Genomic DNA, 22,478 nt, shown 5'->3' on the forward strand with positions numbered 1-22,478 from the left:
GCGAAGAAAATCCTGGCATAAATAGGGTCAGTGGCGTAGTAAGGGGGGTGAGGGGTGGACCACCCCAGGCGCCATCTTAGTGGGGGCACAGACACCTTTCCATCCCCCCCATGCCACACTTGCACCCTCCCTTTCTCGCCCCCTCTCGAGCCTGCTGCTCATGCCAGCCTGGCTCCCTCTGAAATTACTTCTGGGTCCCAGGGCCAGGAAGTGACAGAAGGAAAGCAGTGCAAGCAGCAGGCCGGAGAAGGGTGAAGATTTAAAGAGCTACAGGGGTGAGAAGGGAGGTTGCGAGCGTGGCGCGGAAGGAGTGGGGGGAGCGGAGAGAAAGGTGCAGAGGTTGGTGTGGATGAAACATGGGGTGGAGAGGAGGGTGTAGGGGGTGTCACCACCCCTTGCTATGCCACTGAATAGGGTACACTTAAAGTTAGGATGCCTAGCAATGCCTAACGGTTCACAGACAACCCTGCGAAAGACAAAGGCGCGCGCCGACAACTAAGCGCAAGATGGAGGCGTGCGCCGAAGAAAATTACAGTTTTTAGGGGCTCCGACAGGGGTTTTTGTTGGGGAGCCCCCCCAGTTTACTTAATAGAGATCGCACCGGCGTTGTGGGGGGTTTGGGGGGTTGTAACCCTCCACATTTTACTGTAAACTTAACTTTTTCCCTAAAAACAGGGAAAAAGTGAAGTTTTCAGTAAAATGTGGGGGGTTACAACCCCCCAAACCCCCCACAATGCCCCCACAACGCGGCGCGATCTCTATTAAGTAAAGTGGGGGGATTCCCCCCCACCCCCCGTCGGAGCCCTAAAAACAGTAATTTTCTGTGGCGCGCACCTCCGCGTTGCTCAATTGTCTGCGCGCGCCTTTGTCCCGGCGCGCTTTTGACCTGACACCATGCCTAACACTGCTTAGACGGCACTAAGCGTGATTCTGAAAAGTACACCTAACTTTTATAGAATTGCACTCAGCATAGCACTAGTCAGCGCTGATTTTTTTTTTTTTTTAAATCAGGCCCAGTATGTAAACTATAACACAGCGAGCAGCATTTGTCAGCATTTGTCATGGAATATTGCTACACCTTGGGTTTTGGCCAGGTACTAGCGACCTGGATTGGTCACCATGAGAGCGGGCTAATGGACCATTGGTCTGACCCAGTAAGGCTGTTCTTATGTAGGAAATCTGTTACTTTTTTGGACTGTGACATTGTCCACCGACCAAAAATTACAAAGCAGAATTCAGTGACACAGGCTGTGCCATTCAGCTAAAGGTCGCCAGTTTTGGAGGTGGACTATTAGTCAGGCACTGCAGCCCTCAAAAGGAGCAATAAAGACCATCACAAAGAACTTAAATGACGCCAAATGAGTCAGGCTGGGGCCCTCAATGCAAGCATCAAAAGGTTTAGCATCGAAATACAAGAAATACCTCAGGACAACAAAAGAGAACCAGGGGCAGGGCCTCCTCAGCACTAAGCACCTTAAATTCCATAAACAAGCCTTAGAGAATGCCATTTTTTTAAAAAAAAAAACTGCTTTGCACCTACTTCACCAGACAAATTAACACTTTCTCACAAAGTTCATGATCTGCAAGCCCTGATATTAGAGGCAGATCTAGATATTGTTGCTATCACAGAGACATGGTTCAGTGAATCACATGGATGGGATGCAAACATACCGGGATATAATCTTTTTAGGAAGGACAGAGATGGTCATAAAGGTGGAGGAGTAGCTCTCTATGTAAAGATCAATATCCAAGCGACCGAAATGCAAGGGACCTGGGGAGAGGAAGAAGCGATATGGATTGCTCTGAAAAGAGAAGATGGAACTTCTATCTACGTGGGTGTAGTCTACAGACCTCCGACTCAATCGCAGCAAATTGATAAGGATCTGATTGTGGATATCCAAAAGTTTGGAAGGAAAGAGGAGGTTCTGCTGTTGGGAGATTTCAACCTGCCGGATGCGGACTGGAATGTTCCGTCTGCGGAATCGGAAAGAAGTAGGGAGATTGTGGATGCCTTTCAAGAGGCTCTGCTCAGACAAATGGTGACGGAACCCACAAGGGAAAAAGCGATATTGGATCTGGTCCTCACAAATGGAGAGAGTATCTCTAATGTTCGAGTGGGTCCTCACCTGGGTAGTAGCGATCATCAAACGGTTTGGTTTGATATAACGGCTAAAGTGGAGAGGGGCCGCACGATACTTAAAGTCCTAGATTTCAAACGTACAGACTTTAATGCAATGGGAAAGTACCTGAAGAAAGAGCTGTTAGGATGGGAGGACATAAGAGAAGTGGAAAGACAGTGGTCTAAGCTGAAAGGAGCGATAAAAATGGCTACGGACCTTTATGTGAAGAAAATCAATAAAAACAAGAGAAAAAGGAAGCCGATATGGTTCTCCAACCTAGTGGCTGAGAAAATAAAGGCGAAAGAGTTGGCATTCATGAAATATAAAAAAACCCAAGAAGAGGAGAGCAGAAAGGATTACAGGGTGAAACTGAAAGAAGCCAAGAGAGAGATACGTTTGGCGAAGGCACAGGCGGAAGAACAAATGGCTAAAAATGTAAAAAAGGGAGATAAAAATTTTTTCAGATATATTAGTGAAAGGAGGAAGATAAAAAATGGAATTGCTAGGCTAAAAGATGCTGGGAACAAATATGTGGAGAGTGATGAGGAGAAAGCAAATGTGCTAAACAAATACTTCTGTTCTGTGTTCACAGAAGAAAATCCTGGAGAAGGACAGAGATTGTCTGGCAAAGTTACACGAGAAAATGGAGTAGATTCTGCGCCGTTCACGGAGGAGGGTGTTTATGAGCAACTTGAAAAACTGAAGGTGGACAAAGCGATGGGACCAGACGGGATCCATCCCAGGATACTAAGGGAGCTCAGAGAGGTTCTGGCGAGTCCTATTAAAGATTTGTTCAACAAATCTCTGGAGACGGAAGTGATTCCTGGGGATTGGAGGAGAGCGGATGTGGTCCCTATTCATAAAAGTGGTCACAGGGATGAACAGGAAACTACAGGCCGGTGAGCCTCACTTCAGTTGTTGGAAAAATAATGGAAGTGTTGCTAAAAGAAAGGATAGTGTACTTCCTTGAATCTAATGGGTTACAGGATCCGAGGCAACATGGCTTTACAAAAGGTAAATCGTGCCAAACGAACCTGATTGAATTTTTTGATTGGGTGACCAGAGAGCTGGATCGAGGACATATGCTAGATGTAATTTACTTGGATTTCAGCAAAGCCTTTGATACAGTTCCTCATAGGAGACTGTTGAACAAACTTGACGGGCTGAAGTTAGGACCCAAAGTGGTGAACTGGGTCAGAAACTGGCTGTCGGTCAGACGCCAGAGGGTGGTGGTTAATGGAAGTCGCTCGAAGGAAGGAAAGGTGACTAGTGGAGTCCCTCAGGGTTCGGTGCTAGGGCCAATCCTGTTCAATATGTATGTGAGTGACATTGCTGAAGGGTTAGAAGGAAAAGTGTGCCTTTTTGCAGATGATACCAAGATTTGTAACAGAGTAGACACCGAAGAGGGAGTGGAAAATATGAAAAAGGATCTGCAAAAGTTAGAGGAATGGTCTAATGCCTGGCAACTAAAATTCAATGCAAAGAAATACAGAGTAATGCATTTGGGGATTAATAATAGGAAGGAACCGTATATGCAAAGAGACTTGGACAAACTAGGGGAATGGGCAGAGAAATGGCAGATGAAATTCAATGTTGGGAAGTGTAAAGTATTGCATGTGGGAAGCAAAAACTCGAGGTATAATTATGCGATGGGAGGGAAGTTTTTGAATGAGAGTGCCCAAGAAAGGGACTTGGGGGTGATGGTAGACATGACAATGAAGCCGACAGCACAGTGCGCAGCTGCCGCTAAGAGAGCGAATAGAATGCTAGGTATAATCAAGAAAGGTATTACAACCAGAACGAAAGAAGTTATCCTGCTGCTGTATCGGGCAATGGTGCGCCCACATCTTGAGTACTGCGTCCAGTATTGGTCACCGTACCTTAAGAAGGATATGGCATTGCTCGAGAGAGTTCAGAGGAGAGCAACACGACTGATTAAGGGGATGGAAAGCCTTTCATATGCTGAGAGATTGGAAAAACTGGGACTCTTTTCCCTAGAAAAGAGAAGATTAAGAGGGGATATGATAGAGACTTACAAGATCATGAAGGGCATAGAGAGAGTAGAGAGGGACAGATTCTTCAAACTTTCAGAGAATAAAAAAACAAGAGGGCATTCGGAAAAGTTGAAAGGAGGCAAATTCAAAACTAATGCTAGGAAATTCTTCTTTACACAACCGGTGGTGGACACCTGGAATACAATTCCAGAGGAAGTTATAGGGCAGAGTACAGTACTGGGGTTTAAGAAAGGTTTGGACAAATTCCTGCTGGAAAAGGGGATAGAGGGGTACAGATAGAAATTTACTGCACAGGACCTGAACCTGTTGGGCCGCCGCGTGAGCGGACTGCTGGGCGCGATGGACCTCAGGTCTGACCCAGCGGAGGCATTTCTTATGTTCTTATGTTCTTATGCTGGGAGGAGAGAAGCTGATATGCACGGACGGGGAGAGGGACCTTGGGGTGATAGTGTCCGAAGATCTAAAGGCGAAAAAACAGTGTGACAAGGCAGTGGCTGCTGCCAGAAGGATGCTGGGCTGTATAAAGAGAGGCATAGTCAGTAGAAGGAAGAAGGTGTTGATGCCCCTGTACTGGTCATTGGTAAGGCCCCACTTGGAGTATTGTGTTCAGTTTTGGAGACCGTATCTGGCGAAAGACGTAAGAAGACTTGAGGCGGTCCAGAGGAGGGCGACGAAAATGATAGGAGGCTTGTGCCAGAAGATGTATGAGGAGAGACTGGAAGCCCTGAATATGTATACCCTAGAGGAAAGGAGAGACAGGGGAGATATGATTCAGACGTTCAAATACTTGAAGGGTATTAACGTAGAACAAAATCTTTTCCAGAGAAAGGAAAATGGTAAAACCAGAGGACATAATTTGAGGTTGAGGGGTGGTAGATTCAGGGGCAATGTTAGGAAATTCTACTTTACGGAGAGAGTAGTGGATGCCTGGAATGCGCTCCCGAGAGAGGTGGTGGAGAGTAAAACTGTGACTGAGTTCAAAGAAGCATGGGATGAACACAGAAGATTTAGAATCAGAAAATAATATTAAATATTGAACTAGGCCAGTTACTGGGCAGACTTGCACGGTCTGTGTCGGTGTATGGCCGTTTGGTGAAGGATGGGCAGGGGAGGGCTTCAATGGCTGGGATGGTGTAGATGGGCTGGAGTAAGTCTTAACAGAGATTTTGGCAGTTGGAACCCAAGCACAGTACCGGGCAAAGCTTTGGATTCTTGCCCAGAAATAGCTAAGAAGAAAAATTAAAAAAATAAAATAAAATAAAAATATTAAATTGTATCAGGTTGGGCAGACTGGATGGACCATTCGGGTCTTTATCTTCCGTCATCTACTATGTTACTATGTTACTATGGATTCTAAAATAAATACTTAGGGCTTACTTTCCTAAAATATTCATCCTTAAACCAGGAGGTGACCCTTCATTATACAAAGACTAAAATTGCAGGTGTCTGTCATACAGAGGTTAATTTTTTTTTAACAGATTGCCTGTGCACTAGGGCCTGTTATATAAGGCCATGCCCAACTACAAAGGGGGACATAGACATGGACATGGGGCCTGATATTCAGAGCCGTTTCTAGATGGCCGATGTATGGTTAAATTGCTTGGCCAGGGTTAGCTGCCCTTCTACAAATGGCCAGAAGACGATCCTACTTCCAATTTCGACCAAACAATTGGAATCAACTACCCCACCCCCCCCCCAAATCAAATCCAACAAAGGACTCCTGAACTTAGGAAAGCGATAAAAACGTACCTCATCATCCAATCCCCTGCCTAGTGCAATGAAAAAAAGATGTTACTGTTCCCTTAAACAACAATCAAGAAGAAATGTATATTAAAACTAGATCCTCTGTCTAGACCAGGGGTGGGCAACTCTGATCTTTGAGGGCCAGAATCCAGTCGGGTTTTCAGGATTTCCCCAATGACTATGCGTAAGATCTATTTGCATGCATTGCTTTCAATGAATATTCATTGGGGAAATCCTGAAAACCTGACTGGATTCCGGCCCTCGAGGACCAGAGTTGCCCACCACTGGTCTAGATCAATTCACATAAACATATTGTTGTAAATACATAAACTGTAACCTGTCTTGCCCGTATTCTATGTATGTTAACCTGTCATGACTACATTCTATGTACGTTAACGTGTAACCCATTCTGGGTTCATTGGGGAGAACGGGATTTAAAACTAAATAAATAATACTCTGTGGCACTTAATACAGTGGTACCTCGGTTTATGAGTGCACTGGTTTGCGAGTGTTTTGCAAGACGAGCAAAACATTTGCAAAATCAATGCCTCGGAAACCGAGCATGGCTCGATTTACGAGCACCCTCCACCCCCCCCCCCCCACAATCCGGCACCCACCCCTGCGATCCGGCACCCCCCCCCCGACACGATTGTGCACCCCCTGCCACGATCCGACCCCCCCCCCACCAACACGATTGGGCACCCCCCCCGACACAATTGGGCACCCCCCCTGCCGCTTCTTACCCTCATCTGGGCACTCTTGAAGATCGGCCTACTCGTCTGCTGGGCCTTGAGCATCTGAGCATGCTCAAGGCCTGCGAGTTCATGTTCTGAACGTGAACTCGCAGGCCTTGAGCATGCTCAGATGCTCAAGGCTCAGCAGACGAGTAGGCCGATCTTCAAGAGTGCCCAGATGAGGATAAGAAGCGGCGGGGGGTGCCCAATCGTGTCGGGGGGGGGGGTCGGATCATGGCAGGGGGTGCCCAGTCGTGTTGGGGGGGGGGTCGGATCGTGGCGGGGGGGTGCCGGTTCGACGCAGGGGGGATACCGGATCGCAGGGGGGGTGCCTGATCGCAGGGGGGGCCTTCAAGGGGAGCAATGCCGTTTCTCAGGGGGGGGAACGCATCAAAGCGAGTTTCCATTATTTCCTATGGGGAAACTCGCTTTGATAAACGAGCATTTTGGATTACGAGCATGCTCCTGGAACGGATTATGCTCGTAATCCAAGGTACCACTGTATTTGGGTTTCTGTCAGGTACTTGTGACCTAGAGTGGCCACTGTTGGAAACAGGATACTGGGCTAGATAGACAATTGGTCTAATCTAGTATGGCTATTCTTACGTTCTAATACTGCGGTTAGCGCCAAACTTAAAACAGGGCTACGATAGTCATCACTTAAGCGGACAGGTTTACCACATAAATGGGACAGCATAAAAGTCTGTCCTTTGTTTATGCAGTAACCCATGGCCGCTTAAGTGATAAATATAGACTTAAGCAGCTATGTCTTAACTTAAAAACAGTGGTTCCCAAACCTGTCCTGGGGGACCCCCAGCCAGTCAGGTTTTCAAGATAACCCTAATGAATATGCATGAGAAAGATTTGCATAAAATGGAAGTGACAGGTATGCAAATCTCTCTCATGCATATTCTTTAGGGATATCTTGAAAACCTGACTGGCTGGAGGGGTCCCCCAGGACAGGTTTGGGAACCCCTGCTTAAAAATAAGCAGGATATGCCCTAGGACAGGTGTAGGCAATTCCGGTCCTCGAGAGCCGGAGCCAGGTCAGGTTTTCAGGATATCCACAATAAATATGCATGAGATAGATTTGCATCTCAAGGAGGCAGTGCATGCAAATCCATCTCAAACATATTCATTATGGATATCCTGAAAACCTGACCTGGCTCCAGCTCTCGCGGACCGGAATTGCCTACCCCTGCCCTAGGACATTACTGGCCAGGGAATCATATTGCCTGTAATGTCCTAGGGCACAACCTGCTTATATCATTGTGTCTTTTAAGTATCTGATTTTCTCTTCTGGGGCATTTTTGTATTAACTTAAAAATAACCAGCTGTTCAATGCCAAAACCCACAGAGGTCCCAGCTTTGAATATCTGGGAATAAAGTCCTTTGGCGGTAAGCAAAATACTCAGCGCCCAATGGCTGAATATTGAATCCATAATTCATAAAATCCGCCCAACCATAATGTAATCCAATCATCAGAAGAAGCACAAGAAAGCAGCCAAAAGCACTTACCACAAGATCACTAAAGAAACATCTGTGTACTCTGACCAGTCCCACAACAGCCCTGTCTAGCTAGTTTTGAAGTTGTTTGGGTTGGTGGGTTGTTGTTTTTTTTTGGCATCACTGATAAAAACAGAACAAAGAAAAATGATACAGATAAAGACCATATGACCTGTGCAGTCAGCCCATACATACCATCTACTAACCTTTCCTCTCCCTTAGAGATCCTATATACTTGACTCAATCTTTCTTGAAAATATTTGGAGCATTAAAATCAGTCCTTGAAAGTCAAAGCCAACAGATTACAACAAATGAAGGTATCCAAGCTATGGTCTTTTCAAACAGTACTGCAAACTGGCAAAGTGCCCTGCATGGCACAGCCCAAATGCTAATGGCGTACTCCTGCCCGCACCCACTTGCATTGCGCCAGCAAGGGAAACCAGTGGACAGGAAGCAATTTTGACACCCCCGGCTTCCCTACGCATAACTAGCTACGGCCCTAATTTCAATTTAAAACTACTGCAGAGTTTTTTCAGTGGGTCTGCCTGAGCAACCGGGTAGCATGCTTTAGTTGAATGTCCAAAAGCTGGCAGCAAGAGAGTGGTTGTTGGCTATGCATGTAAGAACTACATCTCACCTGTTCTTAAGAGCCTCACTGATTGACAATCAAAGCTCAAATTGAGTTTATCCCTAACAATTGAATTACATCACTGTACGAAACAGGCCCGGATTAGCCTGAATAAAGAACCATCTGAGAATGCTCAGATCAGAAAGGAAGTTACTATAAACACCATCATTAAAAGATCAGGTCCTGAAGCAGTACCAAACTTTAAGAAAAACAGTTTTTATTGACATCCAGAAGCAAGTACATGACCAAAAGGTACAACTAGGAAAGTGGAAAAAAAAAGGCAACTAGTGCAATATCGAACATAAAAGGTCATCAATACATTTTTTGGTCTTATAAACCCCACCTCCCCACCCCCAGTCCCTCCCCATCCAACAGATAGCACAGAGGAAGAAATAAAAAGAGGGGCCCTCAGGCAATAAGTGATAGAGGTAGTCTGATGTGGTCACAACTGGAGCAGTATCAAACTTTAATACAATTCCTAAAGCAATACAGGAGCATCCTGAATTTGCACAGCAGAATTTTATAAAAAAACAAACAAAAACCTGGCATAATATGGAGCTATTTATAAAGTAGGGCTGCAGAAAAATTCTATGTAATTTGGCACAGTAGACGTAAGAAACCATTATGCCAAAGCAAAACATACAAAAAGCCTGGGATCACCTGGCGATATAATCAGTGGCAGAATTTGCAAAACTGCACCTGAAAGAGATGCCAAGCTCCAAAGCTCAACTTTTTGCATTTCAAGGCAGTTTGTAATCCCATCAAGATAAGTGCGCAGCCCCCTCCCCCCCAAAAAAAACCTCCCCCACTCAGGTCCAAATGAAAAGGTATCTGACACTTATACCTAAAGCAATTCAGGAATGGGATAAAAGCAACAAACTGTGTCTGACATCAAAATCTATTTTGAGAGCTATAAACACTCCCTTAAGTCACAAGTCAAGTACCCTGGGGTACAGCTAGACTCAAGACTTAGGGCCCGATACACAAAATGTTTCCTTGCAAGTAAAACTGGTTTTAACCAGTTTTACTTGAAAGGAAACTCTCCTGGCAATGCACAAAACGGTTCTCTGTGGCTGCTACTTCGTCGGTAGCAGCTCCCCGAGAATCCTATGCTATTCCATTACAAGGCAGTATACAATGCCTGCTCCTTTTCCCTTTCCCAATAGGGTCTGAGCTGTCATAGTCTTACTCTGATTAGCTCAGGCACTAACAGGAACGTAAGGCTATGACAGCCAACCCTGCCAGTAAAGGCCCCAACTATTAAAAAAATAAACACATTTCTCCCTCCCTCCCACTGATTCCACCCGTCCATGTTCCCCCCCCCCCCCCCCGATGCTGGCCCTCCACACACCCGTACTTTTTTTCAAGATCGACAGAAGGGATGCCCACTTCCTCTTGCCTCGACTGACACTTCCCAGACCCCCCCCCCACACACTCTTACAACATTGTATTTTTCCCTCTCCCTTTTTCCTCCCTTTATTTTTATTTTCTATCTCGATGTATTTATTAACTTACCACGTCCCTCCTTCTCTTTGTTTCCAGTATGTCAGTGTATCATGTATCCCTCTCTTATATTATTTGGTACTAGTATTTTAGCCCGTTACATTAACGGGTGCTAGAATATATGTCTGTCTGTCTTTATTTCTGTCTCTCTCTCTGTCCCGCTGTCTTTCTTTCTGTCTGTCTCTCTCCCTGGTCCCCTTTGTCTGTCTGTCTTTCTGTGTCTCTCCCTGTCCCTGCATCTTTCTTCTTTTCTTTCTGTCTCCCTTCCTCCTGCTGGTGGTAGAATATATGTCTGTCGAGGCAGCTGTGGCCAAGATGGCGGCGATGTAGAGAAGCTGCGAGAGACGCTGTTAACAAGCTCCTAGCCTGCATTTTCATTATACCTGATATCGATGCCTCCTAAGAGGAAAGGGGTGCTTAGGGTCTCTGCCTCGTCGGCCCTGACGTCCACCCCGATTCAACAGACGATGGATCGTTTCTTTGCGCCCTCTCCGGCGCTCACACAAGCTGGAGTGGAGAGCTCGGCATTGGGCGGTGACGGAAGGGAGTCATTGGCCCTTTCGGGCACTGAAACATCGTTGTCTCCTTCGGCTCCCATGACGCCTCCGTGTCCGGCAACAGCCGAAACGCTGTGGTGAGAGACACACGCTTCCGGAGGTGAAAGCGTGGGGTCTCCCGGCGAGGGCACAGCGTTGTCGGCGGAACGGCAGATGGAAACAACAGCAGAGAGAGGGGATCTTTCTCTCTCCCAGACGGAGGTTTCTATGAGCAGCATCTGGCGATTGCTACAGAGAATGGAAGGGAAAATTGAAAAATCAACTGAAGAGGTAACAAAATTGAATGAAAAACTGGAATTATTGACTGGGTCAGTTGAATCTATGAAGTTAGAGTATACAGGCCAAGCCAAGCAAATGCAGGTGGATATACAACAATTGCAACAATTCAAATTGGCTTCAATTAAAGATAGCTCCACCATTCATAAGAAATTAGAACAATTTGAAAATTTTAATAGGCGTTTGAACCTCCGTTTTCTAAATTTTCCTCAAACTTCAGGCATGTTACCTATTGATTTGTTGAAAAGATACTTCACTGAGAATTTGGAAATTTCTTCAAACTGTATTCCTCCAATTAACAAAATTTATTACCTACCAAATAAAAAGATGTCTAACGGAAATGGAAAGGTAAATGGAAATGAGATTGGGAAAGTAAGAGAAGGAGAGACAAATGTGATAGATTTTGCAAATGTGACGGCTTTATTGGAACAAACGATAACATCTGAAATGGACAGAGCAACGCTACTAGTATCATTTGTCTTTGAACAGGATGTGAATATGATTATGAAATTGTTTTTTAAAAATTCCCAAAAATTATTTGGGGGACGGAAAATATGGATATATCCTGACGTAGCTAAGACTACACAAGAACGGAGGAAAGAATTTCTTGCAATGCGACAACAGACTATAAATATTGGAGCAACATTTTTATTGGTGTATCCCTGCAAATGCATGGATAGGTACTTAGGTGTTAAATATGTTTTTTTCTCTCCTAACCATCTGAAGGAATTTCTAGATGTTAAGCAGATCATCAAGGATTAAGGGATAATAATAGTAATGGGCGCTTGATACATTATGCCTTTCTTCTTTTGGTATTCCTCTAAATTTCTCTCTAATTTTGTTTTGGTCACCCCCTGTTATTGTGGTCTAAGAAGGGGTTTATCATTACGATGATTGTTGTAAAAGTATTATTGTGCTGAAATTTTCTTCCCTGTATTCAATGTAACAAGAATTATTTCTTGTAAAATAAGATTGTATAACTATAAATTAAAAAATAAAAAAAAAGAATATATGTCTATCTTTCTTTCTGTTTCTGTCCCTACCCCTGTCTTTTTCTTTCTGTCTCTCTCCCTCCCTGGCCCCCTTTGTCTTTCTGTCTCTCTCCCTGTGTCTTTTTTCCTATCTCCTTCCCTACTTCCCTGTGCAGCAGCCGCAGCATTCCCTCTCCCTCCATTTACCGCGAGAGGAGCCTGCATGGACTGAACAGCCCGAGCCCCGACCAGTGTAACTTTCCGGCAGCTCCTCTCACGATCGCCGCCTTCTCTGACGCAGGAGCGGCTCGTGAGAGGAGCCACTGCAGCGTCTTTTAAGCTAAAGCAGAAACTTCGGCCCGGCCTGTAGGTCAGGGTTTTCTCGGGCTGACTGCCACCCGCTGCTGGTGGCTCCGTGCTCGCCCGTTGCGGCCTGCAGCTGCCGAAGCCTGCAGTCACCGGCAGCCACCACGGCCAGCAGCTGCCGACAGTCGCCATGGCCGACATCCGCCTTGGGGGAAGAGAGAAAGAGAGAGAGATTCGTGCGCATGTGCACTCTTGCCTGCGGTGCCCTACAGCGCATAGAAAATGGGAGCACGCAGGTGGGAGTGCGCATGCGCGGCTTAGGGTTTTATTATATTAGATATTTTAATTTTTAGTTGTTTCCCATTGTAAACCGTTTAGGTACCTGTTTGATAAACAGTATATCAAAGAATAAAGAAACTTGGATCCCCCCACCTTCTAATGTAGACCAGCAGGAGGGATGGTCACGCCCTCCTGCCAACAGGCCCTCCTCTTCAAAATGGTGGGCCTTTCATTTACCAGTGCATCCTGGGATGCACTGGGAGGGACCTAAGGCCCTGATTGGCTCAGGCATCTAATGCCCATTAAAAAAAAAAGCTGCTCTTCCTGTCCCAAACTGTTGAGCAGCAGGGGAAGCCCCGAAGCCGTTGATGGCTTCGGGAAGTCCAGCAGTTAGTTGATCGAGTCAGGGAGAGCAGCTTGACAGGAGGAAGGAACTGTGCCTAGTAGTTGCTCTTCTGAGAAAATGCCAGATACAGTTCTTCTACCCTTTTACCAGTGATTCTCCGCACAATTAGCATGCATATAATTTGCATGCTATTGTGTTGATAATTGCTAGTAAAAGAAAAAAAAATCACTCTATCCACAGTATTTCTTACCGTGGTGTTGGAGCTTTGTGCATCTGGGCCTTACTCTAATTCTCCAAATCCAAGCAACCATTGGGAGAGGCCTCTGTCATCTTTAGTATTTACATCACCTTGCCCTGTTATATCAGTTAAAAGTAGTATAGTAAGTCTGCAATAAATCAATAAATAAAATCTCTCTCCATACATCAAGAAGGCAAGTTTTGTTACAGTGATCCAAACCATGGTAATATCAAGACTGGATTGCACCAACTCCAAATGATCCAGAAAGCTGCAAAATGACTGAAAGAAGGATGAAAGCAATGCAATCACATCAAACCATTTCTGCAAAAACTTCAATAGAGGGCTAAATTTAAAAAAATAAAAACTCAGCCTGATTTTCAAGGCCCTTTATGGAAATAGGCCAGAGTAAATGAAGAACAAGATCACCTTCTATACATGTCCAAGGTTGCTAAGGTCTACCCAAGGGAGGGTCATAGTGCAGCTGGTTTGGCCACACAGAGCACAAATCTGCAGTCCGTCCATTAGCTTTTCTTGCTAGGATGACTCAAATGGACAGGACAAAAGCATACTGGGGACATGTCAAACAAGGTGCATTTGCAGGGTGCAGAGCTCCTGTCCCAAGGTATAGCATTAATCACACCGGATATCACACAATGTAGCCCCCACACTCTGATACACACTTCCAGAAAGCCATGCATAAAGCAAAGCCTATCTCTACTTCAGGAAGCAGGTTTAAGCTTGGCTCTTAGCCCAGTTTTTAACTGATGAAGCACCTAACTCAGTGATCTCAAACTCACTGCCCGGGGGCCACATGCGGCCCGTCAGGTACTATGATGAGGCCCTCGGTATGTTTGTCATAATCATCACAAAAGTAAAATAAAACAGTTTCTTGATCATATGTCTTTTTAGCTATAAATCACAACTTTATTATTAAGACTTAGCCAAAAAGAAAGATTTATAAACTATAAAGAGTTTTTACCTCATGCAAAATTGTTATGAGACATTAACTTTTTTTTTTCTGAGGCCCTCCAAGTACCTAGAAATCCAAAATGTGGCCCTACAAAGGGTTTGAGTTTGAGACCACTGACCTAACTAGTCACATACAGAGATACAGAGGTAGGCAACCACGGTCCCTGAGAGCCAAACCCAGTTGGGTTTTTAAGATTTCCACAATGAGCATGCATGTGATGTATCTGCACACAATGGATGCAATACATGCAAATCAAATCAATCTCATGCATATTCACTGGGGAAATCTTGAAACCCCGACTGTGCTGTGGCCCTCAAAGCTAATGATTGCCCAATGTTAATAGGACTTGTTCATCCATACCTACCCTAGCTGAGAACATAAGCATGCATGTTTTTGTCTCCACATTCTACTTTCTTAGTCCCCTTATTTTCCATCTGTCTTTTTTGTTATTGAGATTTATTAACCACTTTTATGAAGAGATTCACCCAAGGCAATAGAGTGTGAATATATAAAGAGGTTTTTAATGTATATCACGTTAAGAGGGGCATAATCAAAACAGTCTAAGTCTAATTTGGATGTATGGCACTAGACACCCAAAGTTGGCAGTGGAAAAATGCCCATTGTTGAAAGGCAAATCAGCATACTACTAGAATTTTTTTTTCCGAAAATCGTCTATCTGGACGTCCAGGCCATTGGGTCGCCCAGACCACCAGGATATCTATCATTATATCACATTTTCAACCAAAATTTTGTTCAAGTCCCAAATGCCCAGACCATTTGGATGTGGGAGGGACCACCCAGACATGGCAACAGAGCAGTGGGGCACCTTACAGGACACTGTTATGAACTTCACATAAAGGGTGCCACATAAACATCTCACCAGAACTCCCTTATAGGTTATGGTGAGTCCCCCAAACCCCACTATACTCACCTGTCTACAACCCCAAAAGCCCTTACAGCTGCAGGCAGCACCGATATGGTAATAGAGTAGGGTTTGAGGGGGTTTGCGTGGCCTCACATGTCCATAAATGTAGTGGTTAGAGTGGCTTATGGGACTTGCTACTCCTCTCTATGGTTCACTAGTCCACCCCCCCCCCCCCCCAGGCTATTTAAGACACCTGTATGCAGCTCTTCTAGGCTTTCCTATACCAGGTGCTGATGTTCTGGAGACAGGTATGTACTTTTTTATTCTGGGGGAGTGTGTGAAGGTCTTTACTTTGTCTCTGCAGTGGTTATCTGGTCACTTTGGATACCTTTTTTGCACCTATACCTGTTTTCACATCATCTAACTCACAACGTCCAGGATGTCTAGTAAAACATTTGATTATCCCTGCAGGACGTTTAAGTCTAAGTCAGCCCAAATACTGCCCTGACCACTCCTCCAGACACGCCCCTTTCAGCTCTGGGTACACAGCGGAATAAGAAGTCCCGTTATGCGTCCAGAAAGTCAGTTTAATTTTCGGCACTTGAACGTCCTGTCTATTAGCTATCAGCCAGATCCGCATAAAAAAATCACTCCCTGCATCCTCCCTCACGAGACTTACTGTCTCTACCCCTGCAATGCTAGGTCCCCAACCATATCCAGAGCTGCCCCCCTAATCCTCCCACTACTCAGGATAGCCCTTCCATCCCTGATGATCCAGTGGGATGACAGAAGCTAGTACTGCAAGACTGCCGTAAGAGGATGCAGTGCCCCTGTTTAGGGTTGTGAGACAGGGACCCTGAGCCTGCCATTGCTATACCAGTAGAGGGTGCTGAAGTAGGAGAGGCACTGGCAAGGAGAGGTGCTGGTGCCTGCTGACTGCCTACAGCTGCGAAAGGCACGTCCTGTAAGCAGTCAGCTGGCACCTCTCCTCCTTGCTGGCATCTCACGGCACACTCAGAATCTCGCCACCGTACACAGTTTGAAATACACTGATCTATTATATGAATGTTTCACTGTGTTAATGCCACTGTTTCATACCGTATCACATGTTAAATTGTGAGCCCACTGGGACAGAGAAATATTTGAGTACCTGAATGTAAACCGTTTAGGATATAAGCGGTGTATACCACTGCCCTAGGTACATTAGATAGACTGTGAGCCTGCTGGGACAGACGGGGAAAATGCTTAAGTACCTCGATAAATTCTTGAAACCGTTCTAAAATCCCCGGGGAGAGTGGTATAGAAAATTGAATGAATGAATAAATAAATAAATAATTATTATCATTACACTTCCCCCTCCGTATTCGCGGTGGTTAGGGGCAGAGCCGGCTTGCGAATATTAAAAAAACACAAATAATATTCGGGCCGGTTCTGCCCCTAACTCCCACTTACCCCCAGCTATTTTAAGCCCTGTAAACGCCCCCCCCCCCCCCCCCGTAAGCCTTATCTGGTGGTCTAGCGGGTTTTCGGGGCAGGAGCAATCTCCCCACACTCCTGCCCCGTGCAGATCACTCATAGGAAATGGATGCCTTGAGCTCCCGTAGTCTCTCGAGCCATTTCCTGTGAGCGATCTGCACAGGGCAGGTGCATGGGAAGATTGCTCCTGCCCCGAAAACCCGCTAGACCACCAGGTAAGGATCAAGGGGGGGAGCTTACAGGGTTTAAAATAGCCCACAAAATGAAAAAGCATTTTTTGTTTTAAAACTGCGAATAATCGAATCCGTAGATACAGAAACCGCAAATACGGAGGGGAAAGTGTACTGTAAAAAGTTCTAATAACCTTGAAACTAATCTAGCTTACCTATTTCCAACCTTTGTTGTTCTGCTATAGTTACGCTGTTACTATATTGGAATTTGCCTAGGTCAGTGGTTCTCAATCCTGTCCTGGGGGACTCCCAGTCAATCGGGTGTTCAGGATATCCTTAATGAATATGCATAAGACATATTTACATGCCTGTCTCTCCATTATATGCAAATCTCTCTCATGCATATTCATTAGGGATATCTTGAAAACCTGACTGGCTGGGGGTCTCCCAGGACATGTTTGAGAACCACTGGCCTAGGTCAAGCTTGTTTAAATCTCTTCATTTAATTTATTTACTGCCTTTTCATGAAGAGATTCATCCAAAGCAGTTTACAATACATTGAATAGGAATCAGGTACTCTTAAGTTTTTTCCCTATCTGTCCCAGCAAGCTCACAATCTAACTGTGGTACCTGGAGCAATGGAGGGTTAAGTGACTTGCCCGGAGTCACAGGGAGAAGGCTGGGATTGAACTCACAACCTCGGGGTGCTGAGGCAGAAGCTCTAAGCAATAGGCCACTCCCCTCTTCATAAAAGTGTTTAGTAAATAAAATCTTTTCTTGTACCACTGTCCTAACTGATTGCTAGTTATGGGAGCAAGTTTTGTGTTTGGCATTCAGTTGTCCATCTGTGCTGGTTAAGATCAAGAGTAGGTGGCTGAGAGACTCAATGCATGGCTATAATGATTGGTTCACTGCTCACTGCTTAAAATTATATTGTTAAATGTGAATTTCTATAGTGCAGTAAGAGAAATACACCACCAAGGCTCAAACCAATTGAGGGGGGAAGAGCAAACAAAGCAGACTAAGAAATAGTTGGGTGAATTACTGGATTCTTCCCAATCTTTCAAGCCACAAGTGACTCCTGCTGCATGGGGGGATGGGAGGCAGGGATGAAAAGCTACTGAACAGGGGGGATAGGAAGGAAGAAAGCTGCTGCACTTGGGGGGAAGAGAGGAGAGGAGAGGAGAAAGGAAGAATTGCTGGCGATGGGATGGAGAAAAGGAAGAAAGAGATGCAACAGAGGTAGAAAGGGATGAGGGAGATATCCTGCATATGGCGGAGGGAGACATACATGGAGAAGAGAGAGGGGTAGAAGGCAGGGAGAGATGGTGCATGGGAGAAAGAAATGGTGCACATGATAATGGAGAGAAAGAAGGGAGAAATGCTGCCTGGAGGGCAATAGAGAGGTTTGATCCAGGGCACAAGGCAGGGAGGAAGAGAGAAAGAGAGAGCGAGAGATGGCAGACAGTGGAAAAAAAACAGAAATGTTGGATATGGCAGTGGAAGGGAAGGTACAGAGATGGAAGATGTATGGTGAGTATGGAGAAAGAAGAAAATGTCAAATGGGCAGGAGACCCTGGTAAGCGAATTAACAGAAGATAAACAGAAACCAGAGCCTGGGACCAACATGATTTGAATAATAAAATGACCAGACAGCAAAAGGTAGAAAAAATAATTTTATTTTTTGTGATTACAATATGTTTGAAATGTGTATCCTGCCAGAGCTGATGTTAGACAGCAAGCCTGAACTAGGACCTAATAGAGAAGAAAAGTCTTTTTGTCTATTTCGTTTACACTACAGTGCCAGCATGGGGCTGGAGAGGGCAAAGGAGGCTGGGGATGGGTGAAGAGGCTACAAAAAAAAACCCACCGGGAAGTTTGTGAAAAAACAACCTATTGGGCGGGAAAAGTGAATTGAATTGAAAAATCAATTCAATAGGCCAAATTGAATCAAAATATTTTTTCCTTGTATTGAGCAGCACTAAGCCACACCAATATAACTGCCAATTAACAAGCAATTATTGGTGCTAATTAGCACTCATTAAGAATTTACATGCAAAACATTCTAAGTGTATTCTATAAATTGGTGCATGTAAATTCTAGTACACAGATCTCTAAAAGAGGCGAGGCCAGGAGAGGGGCATGGATAGGCAATAAGGCACATAACAACTTAGGCTCGGGCATAACAACTTAGGCTCGGGTATAACAACTTAGGCTCGGGTATTTAGGCCTGGTTTTCAGCTCCATAAATGCACGCGCCTAAATGCTAGTCGCATGGACAGACGTTACAAGTGATTCTATAAATTGTGCCTTATTCTGGAGGTAGTTTATAAAACCTAACCAAGTACCAACTTTTTCAGCGCTGATTTTTTTAGGCAACATATATAGAATTTACTACAGGCCGCGTACCAGAGACAGGCTCTGTACACTGAGTATTTTTCTCATAGACATAAAATGAGAACAACCCCTTTAACATTTCAGACCCCTGGACAAATATATTTATCTGAAGCATGCAGGTAGGAAGAGCAATTTCAAGACTTTCCAAACCCAGCATGGCCCAACCCCATTAGATGAAAACAAGAGTAGGCGGACCACCCCAGCCAATTTACCTACAAGCAGGGGTAAAAGAAGAACAGCAGGTGCTCTCAATTAGAGAATGACATGGTGACAAAATTCATCACCGTTCCCGTCCCCGCGGATAACCGTAGGAAATAATCCCAAGTCATTTTTTAATATCTATTTTAACCTTATTCCTTCTACACCAGCATTCTTCAAAGCAAAACTTGTGGGCAGTGGTTGTGGCCATTCATACTCTGATTCTTATGTGAGCCAAGGATAATGAAGCCAATGTGACATCACTGATGTGATTGGCTCTTAGGCACTTTTGGAATGAGGCATTATGACATCACAATATCTGCTCTGGGTACCAGAGACTGTCATTCTGTAGTGTCTGTTTCAACCTCGGTCCTTCTACACCAGCATTCTTCAAAGCAAAGCTTGCGGGTCAGTGGTTGTGGCCATTCATACTCTGATTCTTCCCTCTCTCTTTAAAGAATGACATGAAGATGGTTTCCCGCGGTTATCCGCGGGGACGGGAATGGTGATGAATTTTGTCACCGTGTCATTCTCTACTCTCAATCTCCCCTTCATGGGATCTTAGGGTAGGAATATGCAGGGGGTAAGAGGTACCCGTGAGCAGTGTATTGACACCCCCCCTCCAGGACCTGTTCTGCTGGTTCCAAGCTGGAAGGAGAGGGAAGACAGATGTGGGAAGGTGGAGAATGAGGTGACAGAAGTAGCAATCCACTTACTTATTAATTTGTTAATGTATTTAGCATGCTCTCCCAATAACGTCCACCACAGGTTACACAAATATATGCATACAATGAACATGATTAAATAAATATAGAACATATATCTTATACAAAGATAAAAATGATGGTACCATAATCACCTGAAAAATCACAAAGATCCACTGTTTGGGAATAGTTGATAAAAGATGAAGGGGCCCTTGTACCAAATAGCAGTAACTTCAAGCTGAAGGAGGAATAGCCTGAAAGTGTCCCACTCCCCTTTCTGGTTTCAGCCTTGAAACGTGTATGCCAAATGCTGGCCCTGCCCGGAAGTATTCCACAGAGTTTCTTTTGGTATTCTCTGCTACAACACACTTGGTAGTCCTGAAAGCCAATAAATGCTACCACAGTGCTAATTCGTTGCCAGAGAATGTGGTGAAATCTAGAGAATGACACGGTGACAGAATTCATCACCGTTCCCGTCCCCGCATATAACTGCGGGAAGAAATCCCATGTCATTCCTTAGTGTCTGTCTCAACCTCAGTCCTTCTACACCAGCATTCTTCAATGCAAGGCTTGAGGGTCAGTGGCTCTGCCCATTCACACTCTGATTTTTCCCTCTCTCCGTAAAGAATTGACATGCGGATGGTTTCCTGCGGTTATCCATGGGGATAGGAACAGTGATTAATTCTGTCACCATGTCATTATCTAGTGAAATCAGTTAGCTTAGCGGAGTTTAAAAAAGGTTTGGATACATTCCTGAAATCCATAGGCCATTATTGAGATGGCTAGGGGAAATCCATTGCTTATTCTTAGAATAAGCAGCATAAAATCTGTTTTATTATTTGGAATCTAGCTAGGTACTTGGGACCTGGGTTGGCCACTATTAGAAAGAGGATACTAGGCTTGTCCCAGTATGGCAATTCACATGTTCTTATCTTAAAACAACCATAGAATATGGGGATAAAATGGAAAACATTACAGATTAATACATACTATATGGTCATCCTTATCTAGCAATGATGATACTTGATTTTGCTTTTATTTTTCAAACAAAGAAAATCAAATGAAGAAATCACACCACAAATAAATTCTGATCTTCAGATCTAAGAAGCCAAGGATAGTTTAAGTGAACTGGAAAAAAAAGGCCTGCAGGAAGCTGGCAGGTTCTCTTTAATGCAATTGACCAGGAAGGCTATATTGGAGGATGATGTAATGTACCAGGAACACTGAAGACAGCAAGATCCGTACAAGAAAAAAAACACGGCAATATACTCTCGTTCCTTGCGAAAGAGAATGAACGCCGTCTGGAAAACACATCACTAAGTGTTTCCGATTACATAAGTACCTTAAAAAAAAACTACCTGACTCGTGCATTGGAAATGCTAACTTCCAAGGTAGCCCGGAGATGCTCCTGGAAGAACACCACTTTAGTAAGCATCACACACACACACACACACACGCAATCCACACCACAAATCCAGAATGCTGCACTTTACATCCATTTCACATTGGGGATCCCAGATGCGCGCGATTTCATTTGCACTTGCACAATAAATGCAGGATGCATTTTCTTTGAAACAGAGGTACAGGTCTAGGTCTCCAATTGCTGAGCCTCGTTTCTGCAAGTGCAAACCCAAGCCAGAGAAAGCAATCGAGCATCATTTCCTAGAAAGACCCTGCCACGGGTGTGCTTTGGCGTCACGGCTACACGATCTCAGGTACTCACCGGAGCAAATCACAGTGAGCTGAAGAAGTGCGCAATGAAGAAGCTCCAGCGCCGCGACCTTCTGCATGGTGAAGAAAGGGAGGCCGGTCCGTCCCCTTCGGAGAGCGGGGAGAGGGAGAGCATCGGCCGCCCCTTTGTCAGCCTTGGAGCCGCGCGGCCGCCCCCGCCGCCCGTTCCAGCAGGGGATGCGATCTCAGCCGGAGTCCGCGCGACCGCTCGCCCGAAGCACGCGCGCCACGCTCCAGCTCGCGCTTCTCCTGGGGAAGCTCTTATCCCCTCCCCCAGCCAGGAACTCGGAGGCAGGTGGCTGGTGGGCGCGCGAGGAAGAGCAGCGGCTGCCTCGCTCCACCACGTCACGCGCGTGGCCCGAGGGCCTCTCCGCCACCTTAGCGGGCGAGCGCGCGCGCACAAACGCGTCTCGCGCGGCAGGGGAGCGAGGGCTGGTTGCACCTGCCCGGCGCGTGCACTGGCGGACGCCCGCGTGCTAGTGGCACGGTAGGGGAATTGGGCACCAGCTGGCTCGGCTTGTGAAGTTATAACCTTATTTACTGAAGGGCTGCTGGAAGCTTCTCTCAAACCCGTGGCTGGTTTCAGACAATGACAGTTGTCAGGTCTGTTTGTCCAAGCGATAATACACCTATGGTCAATCGAGCACAACCCACGCAGCCCCAAAGCTGAAAACTTAAAAATCCAAACAAAAATTACTTGAACTGTATTTCTGTTTAATTCATTTGTTATAATGTTGTAATAATA

The 22,478-nt window shown here is 45.3% G+C and overlaps 1 protein-coding gene across 1 annotated transcript in view; it reads right to left on the reverse strand.

The window, feature by feature from the left end:
- LRP3 (LDL receptor related protein 3) overlaps positions 1-22,098 on the reverse strand; it is a 59,882-nt gene extending 37,784 nt beyond the window's left edge. The window contains exon 1 of the mRNA XM_033942377.1: positions 21,726-22,098. Within this exon, the coding sequence (XP_033798268.1) occupies positions 21,726-21,792 (67 nt within the window). The 5' untranslated portion in view covers positions 21,793-22,098. The remainder of the gene's footprint in view (positions 1-21,725) is intronic.
- Positions 22,099-22,478: the final 380 nt, after the last annotated feature.

The sequence above is a fragment of the Geotrypetes seraphini genome, chromosome 4 (genome assembly GCF_902459505.1).
Source record: "Geotrypetes seraphini chromosome 4, aGeoSer1.1, whole genome shotgun sequence".
Lineage (NCBI taxonomy): Eukaryota > Metazoa > Chordata > Amphibia > Gymnophiona > Dermophiidae > Geotrypetes > Geotrypetes seraphini.